At 40.0% G+C, this 10,443-nt stretch overlaps 1 protein-coding gene across 1 annotated transcript; it reads right to left on the bottom strand.

Annotated features, from left to right (window-relative positions):
* Nucleotides 1–1,773: 1,773 nt before the first annotated feature.
* si:dkey-182i3.11 (leucine-rich repeat-containing protein 15) lies at nucleotides 1,774–6,479 on the bottom strand. The gene is made up of 2 exons (XM_010873649.3): nucleotides 6,365–6,479; nucleotides 1,774–4,514 (listed from the first exon to the last, which is right to left on the bottom strand). Exon 2 carries the CDS (start codon nucleotides 4,503–4,505, stop codon nucleotides 2,457–2,459), a length of 2,049 nt encoding a protein of 682 aa, XP_010871951.2. The 5' UTR covers nucleotides 4,506–4,514; nucleotides 6,365–6,479; the 3' UTR covers nucleotides 1,774–2,456.
* Nucleotides 6,480–10,443: the final 3,964 nt, after the last annotated feature.

Genomic DNA, 10,443 nt, shown 5'->3' with positions numbered 1-10,443 from the left:
TTAGTCCTTTGTGTATATTTTTGTTTTAACAGCTGCAACATTGCATTAAACAAATTAAAGTGTTGGTGGGGGATAAATAAATTGCCCCGAAAAAGGGAATGGGTTCTCTTTTACTCAGAGTTAAGGTTGCTTGCAGTCAAGAATTTGGTTATGCAATAATTGTTTCAGAGCTACTAGAGGGCAGCTTTTCCTTGTCTATAAATGCAACTAGTTGACTGGCAGTATGTTTGTCTGTATTTCAGAAGTCTCCAACTGTTTTCAAATGAGAATTATTTTACATGGTTTAGGACTTTTTAATTACAATTATTCTATTTCAATTATTAAATTATATCTGGAAATATTTTTTATTGTGGTATGTAGACTACTGCTGCTGTAATTTCATACAAAATTAATAATAGAAACAAACTACTCATGATCATTTTGATCTTAATGACAAGCATACATAGCCATTTTAAAATGCTTCTGAAAAATGTATTTCACTCAATCAAAAGGACAAGGTTTTCATTATTAGCAGCTGAGATTGTGTTAGGTTTGGCCTTTTTAGGCCAATTGTGTCTAGAAGAGTTTGGGGTCAATGTTTTGAGGAATGATTGTGATTCCACTATATATTATGCACATATAAACAACATATTCAGTCTGACCATACTTTTCCTTTGTAAAGTACCTAACTGACTTGTTACTACCGATAGGTTGGGGTGTGGTAATCAGGTGGAGTTTCTTTATTCTAGATGAGAAGTACATGACAGTGGCTTGTCTCAGGCTTTTACAGGTGTGTGCTTTTTTCGTGTGTGCTCTCAACACTACTTCCTGCTGTTTATGGAGGGAAAGCCACCTGATCACATGCTTTGATGCTTAGTCTCTCATTGTTGAATTAATGGTTTTGTCAATAATATAACTCCTGGTTGTGCTGGTGATTTCAGTAAACTTAAGTTGGATAACCACTATATATTACGAACAAAATGAGGTAGAGGTATTGTGCTGTAAAAGTCCATTAGATCGGTAAAGACAAAGTATTGTCTTTGGAGTATATGTGTAGGTGTTGGAATCTGTTCCCTGAACATAGTCCAGACACACACACATGGTTAAAGCCCCAATGACTAGAACTCCAGCATCAATATACTTTGCTCTAATAGTTTTATGTCTATCCACTAGATGTTGAAAGAGATGATCTTCTAGATTGGATTGCAGAGACCCCTTTGTGATTTGGTAATAGTAGCCGCGACATGCGGTTGTATCAAACCATAACAGTTACACTCCCATTGTTTTACATTATGCTGCATGTAAATTAAAAAGCAATTCAATAAAATAAATCATAGAGATCTACACAACCCGCTCCATATTTTCAGAATGGACAAAATATTAATTCACTTTAAATTTCCAAGAAATAGAAAATAAGTTTCAATTGAGCACTTGATTAAATATATTTGATTACTTGATTACAATAATTTTTAAGCAGATTTAATTCGAGACGGAGGCTTGACAGTTCAAGAAATCTCTTTGATGTGTCAGACTTAAAAACGTGTGCAATATCTAGGTTCTTATCAGAACTTAACACAAAGTGAATCATAAACATTGTATTCATTCCACATTTCTAGCCTGTGTTTAAAATAATCTGCTCCAAATAATCTGTTATGTTTGCAACAAAGATGTTAAAGAAATAATACAAAACAACATGGCATTTTAATTACATATTTTATAAATCCAAAAGCACATTACACAGAGTGCAACTTGTATGTTTACATGCTGGGATGCTACTGCCAACAACATGTAATGGGTATGCTCTTCAGTGACAGGATCAAAGGATATAAAAAGAAGCAAAGCCAGGTAAAGAGTTAAAGGAAAATCGGACTTGTCTATGCTATGCAAGCTCACATTCCTTCTGGTGAAAACCTGCTGATTTCAGTACAATGTCAACAGTTTATTCAGTCAGAAACCATTACTAGATATAACACTGTTAAAGTGTTAAAAACTAAAATGTTCTCAATTTTACAGGGTTGGTTTCATCAGCCAGTGTACAATATTGTACAATGTTGATGGTACTGGGCCTTTCGTTTCTTTATATTTCAAGTTAATCACATTTGGTCATTCACATACTATAATGACCTTTTAGTGTTTGTAGCCTAAAGTATATTTGACTCTTTGATGTCTGGGGGATTTAGATAAACAATAAGTTGTGGGTTGAATTTTTTTTAACACACATTTAAGTAGTTTTATTAAAAATAGAATGATGAATCCTCAATAAAGCACAAAACATTTCATCGGTTTTATTATAGTCTTTACATTAAACCCTCAAAGTTATTCATGTACAATAGACAGTTGCATGGGCAATAAACCATAAACATAAGAAAGCAAGAAGTTAAAGCTGAAAGCACACACTTATGTATGTGTAACGTACGTATGCAGGAATCGATATTCACTTCCATCTATCGGGACAGTAACGAAACTGCGAAAGGAAGTCACGGAAAACCATCAGTCAGAAGCCGTATTGTAAACGTTGCCAGAACTATTAGGAAATGTTTGTATCTAAGGCAGGATGCTAAGCTTGCACAGGGTTTGAACAAATGCGCAGGCTGGTCGATGGATAGTTTGAGTAGGAAACACATGGGCTTGTCCTGTAGCTTCATGGTGTTGTTGTTGATCCAGTTACTGATGTACATGATGGGTGACCTGCAGGAGCAGTCCCAACGGTTCCCCTCTAGGCGGAGGTCCTTCAGGCTCTCCAGAGGCTCCAGTGTCCCATTTATAAGAGTACTGATGTGATTTGACTTCAGGCATAGCTTCTGGAGACGGTGAAGGCCTCGAAACAAATCAGGGTCTAGCTGTTTAAGCTGGTTGTTTTCCAAGTCAAGTTCCTGTAAATTGTTGAGACGGGCAAAGACTTTAGGATGCAAAGCCGCCAGTCGGTTGTTCTGGAGATAGAGCCTATGTAGATTATTGAGGGAATGGAATGTGGCATATGGGATGTCAAAGAGCTGGTTGAAGCTGAGATGAAGCTCCTTAAGGTTGCCCAACCCATCAAAGCTTGCAGGAGTCAGTGCTGTGAGGTGGTTGTTGTCCAAATCCAGCACTTTAAGGCTTTGAAGCATTGAAAACAAGCCCGCGGGAAGATCTTCTATCAGGTTTTCATTCAGCATGAGCTCTCTTAGTTTTCCAAGTGTAAAAAACTGCTCGGGGTGAAGAGCTCTGAGATGGTTAGTAGAAAGCTTCAGAGACTTGAGTTTAGTTAGGTCATGGAAGACGGACCTAGGGAGAGACCTGAGTTTGTTTTGATCCAGCTGAAGTTCCCTGAGGTTCTTGGTCTTCCGGAACAGTGCTCTGGGAATCCTGCTTATTGCATTGTTGTCAAGGGAGAGTATCTCCAGCTTCCTCAGACTGGAGAACAAGGCTTGGTGAAGATCGGCTATATGATTGTTGGCCAGCTGGAGCTCGGTCAGCTGAGAAACCCAGTGAAAAAGCAATGGTGAAATGTTTGAGATATTGCTGCTGTCAAGTTGCAGCTCTCTGAGGCTTGTTGAGTTCCTAAACAGGTCTTCCGGGAGGTATGTCAGGCTGTTCTGGTAGAGATCCAGAACCTTCAGTCTTCCTGTATACTGAAATACATTTGTGGGAAAAGACTGCAGTTCATTGAAGCTCAGATCCAAATGATCAAGGTGAGATAGACCTCTGAGTGAGTCCTCTGCCATTTTGCTCAGGTGGTTATTATTCAAAACCAAAATACTTAGATTGTTGAGCTCAGAGAATGCATTTTCTGGTAAGAAGGTGATGCTGTTCTTCTGGAGGTACAGGCTGTGCAGATTTGGCACATCCTTGAGGGCTACAACAGGTACATACCCTAACCTGTTTCCACTGAGGTCCAGGTGACTCAGTTTAACTGCTCCTCTGAATGTGCTATTCCCAATACCTGCCAAGCGATTTTTGGACAAAACCAGCTTTACCAACTCTGACGAGTTTTGAAACACTCCTTCCTCCAACTCCACAATATGGTTGCTGCTCAAGAGTAGTTCAGTGAGCACAGGGGCTCCACTAAGTGCCCCATACTGCAGGCTGTTGATCTGGTTCAGCGTTAAGATGAGTGTATTTAATCGGTCAAGACCTTGGAGGGATCCTGGGTGCAGGGCCTCCATGTGGTTCTCACTTAAGTCCAGGAATGTGACTGCCGGGAAGACCTGGAGCTGCCCGGGGCCCAGTGAACCCAGGGAATTACTGCCGAGGAACAGCTTGTCCAGGCTGCTCATGTTCGGCCAGGTGGAGGTCAAGGAGAAATTGAGATGGTTCTTGGTGAGATCCAAGAACTGCAGCTTCTCCAGGCCACCGGTGGGGAACGCCTGGATCTGATTATCGGCCAAATAAAGCTCCTCTGTACCATCTGGAAGGTTGGGAAACCTCCTCAGGCTCTTGTGAAGACAGCTGACTGTAACGTTGTCCAGACACTCACAGGGCTCGGCGGGGCAGGTAGCAGCTACTGAGACGAAGGCCATGATGACCATGCCTGCAATTCCCAACATTGCCAGGAACTGTTGTTGATATGGGGGAAAAAAAGGAAATAAAGTCAAAGCGATGTGTGAAACAAATATCGGACACTTTTGTAGAGCTAAAGTGGAAATGACAAATTTTACAATCCTATTTAAACCTGCATTGTAAAAACATTATCTTAAAACGGTAATAAAATGTAAATCATACATGACCATGCAAATGTTGTTTGTATTTTTGTATATATGGTTGTTTTGCAATTCAATAATGACCCTAATAATGTTTCAGCACAGAACATTTCAACATGCATTCCAAACTCTCATTAAATGAACTATGAACAAAGACTACACTCTCTGTTAATAACTAAAATAATCTTTTTTTACCAGGAGGGATGTGCTGCATTACATAGAGGTAAACATGTAATACATAAAAATAATAATTACATATTGCAATTACATTTATGGTAATGAGGTGTTAGAAATGGTTTCTCAGAATAAGAACCACAGGATGTGATCAACACAACGGCTGTGGTTTTTGAGACCGAATACATTTTTGATTGTCACAGAAAGCAAAACAGGTGCATGAGAGACAAGCGTGTCAGTAAAAGGGGAAAAACACTTCAAAGCTTTGTCTGTGACATACTGAAATAAGTTTAGTCTGGTTCTAGGTTAAGATACATTCACCTAACTGTTACCTATCCACTGTGCCTTTTGAAGTATCAACGAACACAGCGAGGCTCACAGGATGTGTGGAATGTAACACGAACTATAGGTCAATGTTTTCACTTATTATGCTGTTATGTGAATGTTTTCCTGCTGGAAAACAGTAGTAATATCAACATTATGTCCTAAACACACGTGCTACGTTTTTCAGTGCATTGACAGAAATTTTAAACTAGTTTATTACCTAAGTAGTAAGAAAGTTTATGGATGGTGAGGTCATCTTTTATATACACAGATTAAGTAATGACAGAGCTATAGTGGAAAGAGAGTAAAGCCGATGCTCAATCCAGTAGAAATGTAGGTTATGTATCAAAAACTATAGCTGCACAAACGACACTTTCACTGGCATAAACAGCACAAACGATTGAGTGAAACTGGAACAGGTTGGGGGTTTGGTGACGTCATTGCCTGAAATTAAATGTCTAATATATCAAACACCGCTCTACGAGCCAGCCAGGCTTATGTTCACCATGGTGAAGAACATACGTTGTTGCCAAAAATTACATTGTATTGTTTTACAGCCTGTACATCTATGGTACAGGTACTTTGACCAAAATCGGTTTAATTGTTGCTGTGGTTGTCCATGGACCCTGGGTGATAATTTCAGTAATACACTATTAACAAATGCTTCATAAATATAATTTATCAATTTACATTTTTGATAGTTTCTTGATAGTTTGTTGACGGCATGAATATCTGTTCAGAGCCTCTATTGAAGGTAATCTTGACTATCCAAGTCAATTTTAACCACAAATGTTACCTCAAATCAGGGCTACCTAACCCTGTTCCTGGAGATTTACTGTCCTGTAGGTTTTCATTTAAAGCATCTTTGGGTCCTTGAAAAGTGCTATATATATAATGCATTATTATTATTTATTATTATTGGTGACTAACCCAATTAAGCTTTACATCCAGCTAATTATTAATCAGGTATGCAAAATTAGAGTTACAGAAAACCTAGAGTACAGTAGATCTCCAAGAACAGGGTTGGGCAGCTCTGCCTCAGATACTAACCACTTCTACCAAACTCTACATTTTTTGTGTATTTTGTAGATGGACCAAGCAAAATGCCTCAGCAATTAAATGTTTTAGGATCAAACAACTGGGCATTCATTTAATTTTTACTTCATAAGTAACAAGAAAAATATGTAAACAAAAATTAGTAAACATACCTCTGAACTGGAAAGATTCGTGCTGTATGTTAAAGTTAAATATTTTTGATGAGACCCACAAGGTTGCTGAGAAGGCTGGATCCGGTTTTCATAGAATATTAGAGGAACCGGACGTGATTCTTTAAATCAGCACAGCCCTTGTGGTCTCATCGTTGAGTTCCAGAATGCAAACCAGGCACTTGCAAGACCTGCATGTCATACTGTAAATTGAGAAGAAAAAAGCACTTCAAAGCTTTTTGATCACTCTGCAATCCATCTAGTCAGTTTTCAGGTTATCTGTGGTGTGCATTGCTGCATTTTCCTAAAGATTTTATCTCACAAACATAAAAGAAACTATCAATCAATCAATCTTTATTTACAACAAAATGTATATGACTAAATGTTTTGCTGTATTTGTCTCTGGTGACAATAAAATAATAATTGGAGTTATGCCAGCACACTTAAAGAAATCTGTTGATGTGAAGCAATCACGCACTACATTAAAGATTTGTGATGTTCTATCATGGGGTTTTATCATACTGGAAAGTTTTGGGAAGACAATCAAACAATATCAATCAAAAGCATTTGTTTATGTAATTTTTTACCTGTGATGCTCACTTGTTTGGAAGATCAGGTTCACAAGGAATGTCCTGCCAGCAGTTGCAAACAAACCATTTGGTTTACAAATAAATAGTCACACTCAGTGTGTTTAGTGGATTATCATGAACACAGAGGAATGTCTTCTCTGTGATTCACACAATCATCAGAGAAGCTGTTTGGAGGTAGGCATTTCAATTCACTTTTTAAATATACAGATGAAAGCATGTGAATAGGATAATGGTCAAATATGAGTTTAGGGAAGTACTTTAGTCCGGAAGGAGTGAGTTTATTATTTTTAGTAAATTGCTTCTCACCAATGATTGAACCTCCAACAATGTCTGTCAAGATTTCTGATGACACCACTCTGGTTCAGTTTCATCACCGATAGCAAGTCCATCTTCTGTGGCTTGGCGCATTCAAAACAACTGGGACCCTCAATGTTTTCAATAAGCGTGTTTTCAAGGAGCGTGTTTTTTTAAAGGAGCGTGTTTTCAATGAGCCTGTTTTCAAGGAACGTGCAGATTCTTGTGCTGAAAGTGACACTTGGATTATTAGTAGATGTCGTTTTCCATTTATTTTGTTATGTATATTTGCTATATTTATTTAGAAATAGTATTTAGATGTTGTAAATTACTTCAGGGTCTGTGACAGGCTCCTCTGAATCACAAATGATGACAAACACTGAGGTCTCCAGTTATGCTGCCAATGCGCTGGTTCATAGCAGACAATGAAGAGTCACTCCACCCTCCTTCTGTTGCATTTACAATGGATATAAAAAGTCTACACACCCCTGTTAAAATGCCAGGTGTTTGTGATGTAAAAGAATGAGACAAAGATAAATCATGCCAGAACTTTTTCCACTTTTGATGTGACCTATAACGTGAACAATTCAATTGAAAAACAAACTGAAATCTTTGGGGGGGAGGAATAAAAATGTTTAAACTCACAATAACCTGGTTGCATAAGTGTTGGGGATGACTAGCTAAAAACTATAGAGTACCTATAATGAAAACAACCATTTGAATTACCCCATGGCTGGTTTGTTTCTTTAAAAAACAAATAGACAGTTGAACATGTGAACTACACTAAGTAAATCAAAAACGAGAGTAATATGTTTATTGCTGATGCAGTTAATCCATCGCAACATAACTCAAACAAAACCTAGTGCCTGATTTATTTGGGCCATGGCGAGGATTGAACCCCACCCACCTGCATGAGAGGCTGCAGCTCTAACCACTATTTACTACCACTATTTACACTATTTAACAACAACCAGTTGGCCCGTCAGCCAGTCAGTCAGTCACTCACTCAGTAAGAGACATTTGCTCTTCTTGGCCAGCTCCACTGATGCTGTCCGGGCAACAAAAAAAAGCAGAAACATCACATTTACATAAGTATTCAGACCCCTTCACTCAGTGGCAACAATAATGGTCCTGCGTATTCTTGGGTATTACACTCAATCATCAAATGTTATTATAAAGCCCTTTTTACATCAGCAGATGTCACAAAGATCTTTTACAAAACACCTGGCCTTAAACCCCAAGGAGAAAAAAACAGTAGTGTTGAATTTCAGTGGCTAGAAAAACTCCCTAAGAATGCCAAAATGTAGGAAGAAACCTAGAGAGGACCCAGGCTCAGAGGGGTGACCAGTCCTCTTCTGGCCGTTCCAGGAGAACATATTAAGATTACAATTGTAATCATTAATAAATGCGTGTGGGCTGAGTCTAGAGTCTATTTAAACTTAATCCAGGTCGGAAGCATGACCTGATGGACAAGGAAAGGGACAAAACGGGGGAGGGGGAGGTGTCAGCACAGTGGCAGGTGAAATCGTCAGGCATCATCTCGATCTGCAACACAACCAGGAGGACTGTGGACAGGGACAGCAACGGGTCCCCACAGCCAGCTACTCCGCAGATGTGGGCCAGGACCTCATGCCCTCCTAAGTTCAAAACGGGAGGAGACTGGGGAAAATTCAGAAAATGCATTCCTCGTATCAACAAGGATTTATAGTGGAGAAGGAGAACTTAGTGGAGAAGGAAAACTTAGTGGAGAAGGAGAACTGACCCTACTCCCCCAGCACAATAAAATAGCAGCGTAAGACCTTGGGACTGAGACAGGGGGGTCCGGCGACACTGTGGCCCTATCTGGGGGAGGCCCCGGACAGGGCCCAACAGGCAGGAAATCAATCCACCCATATTGCCAAGCATCAACCAAAGGGACACCCACCAACCGCAACCACCCTGAATGACGGCTGAGTATTGCCAGCAGAGTACAGACCAATTGCACAAGTGCGCAACAGAGAGACAATAAAAAGCCAGTGACTCCGCCCCCGAGTGGCATTGGGGGGAGGGCATCAAGTTACACTAATAGCTTGGCACACCTATTTCTGAGGGTTTCTCCCATTTTCTCTGCAGATCCTCTCAAGCTCTGTAAAGTTGGATGGAGAATGTTGCTGCACAGCAATTTTTCAGGTCTCTGTGGATGTTCGATCATGTTCAACTCCAGTCTTGGAGCTGCTTCTGCATGGTCGGGCTGTGTGCTTAGAGTCATTTAGTTAGAAGGTAAATCTCTGGAGCGCTCTGAAGCAGTTTTTCGTTGATGCTCTTTCTGTACTTTTCTCCGCTCATCTTTCCCTAGAACCTGATTAGTCTAACAGTCCTTGCCGCTGAAAAGCATTGCCCACAGCATTATGCTGCCACCACCATGCTACACCGTAGGGGTTGGTTTACTCGATGCGTGGCACTTGGCATTCAGGCCAAATAGTTCAGACTTGGTTTCATCAGACTTGCTTCTCATGGTCTCAGAGTCCTTTAGGTTCCTTTTGGCAAATTCCTAACGGCTGTCATGTGCCTTTTACTGGGGAGTGTCTCTCCCATCTGGCCACTCAAACATAAAGGCCTGACTGGAGGAGTGCTGCAGAGACGATTGTTCTTCTGGAAAGTTCTCCCATATCCACACAAGAACTCTAGAGCTCGATCATGTTCTTAGTCACATCCCAGACCAAGGCCCTTCTTCCCCGGTTGTTCAGTTTGGCCGTGTGGTCAGCTCTACGAAGGGTGTTGGTTCCAAACTTCTTTAATTGAATTATGATGAAGGCCACTGTGTTCTTGAGGACCTTCAATGCTATATATTCAATCCTGTCTCTATGGACAATTCCTTTAACCCTTCGACAAAATTAACTGTTTGGGACATTAAGAAAAAAGGAAGCACCGGTTAACTCTGAAATGGCAAATAACCTGCTAGACAAAGGAAGATGTATTCACCAGGGAGGTCTTCCTTGAAAGATTAAAACAAAGACCTGTCCAGTAGATCAGGAACACTCTCCAGTAGGTAGGTGTGGATGTGTCAGCAACTGACATTTGCTGAAGACTTCACCAGCCAAACTACAGAGTAGTGGCAAAACCTAAACCTAAGAAAGTTCTGGATAAAGTTATTGTGGACAAATTAGACAAATATTAACATATACTAGAGATGGCAAGAGGAAGGTGTGGAGAATAAAG

The sequence above is a fragment of the Esox lucius genome, chromosome 1 (genome assembly GCF_011004845.1).
Source record: "Esox lucius isolate fEsoLuc1 chromosome 1, fEsoLuc1.pri, whole genome shotgun sequence".
Taxonomy (NCBI): Eukaryota; Metazoa; Chordata; class Actinopteri; order Esociformes; family Esocidae; genus Esox; species Esox lucius.
This window is presented reverse-complemented; position numbering and strand designations above follow the sequence as displayed.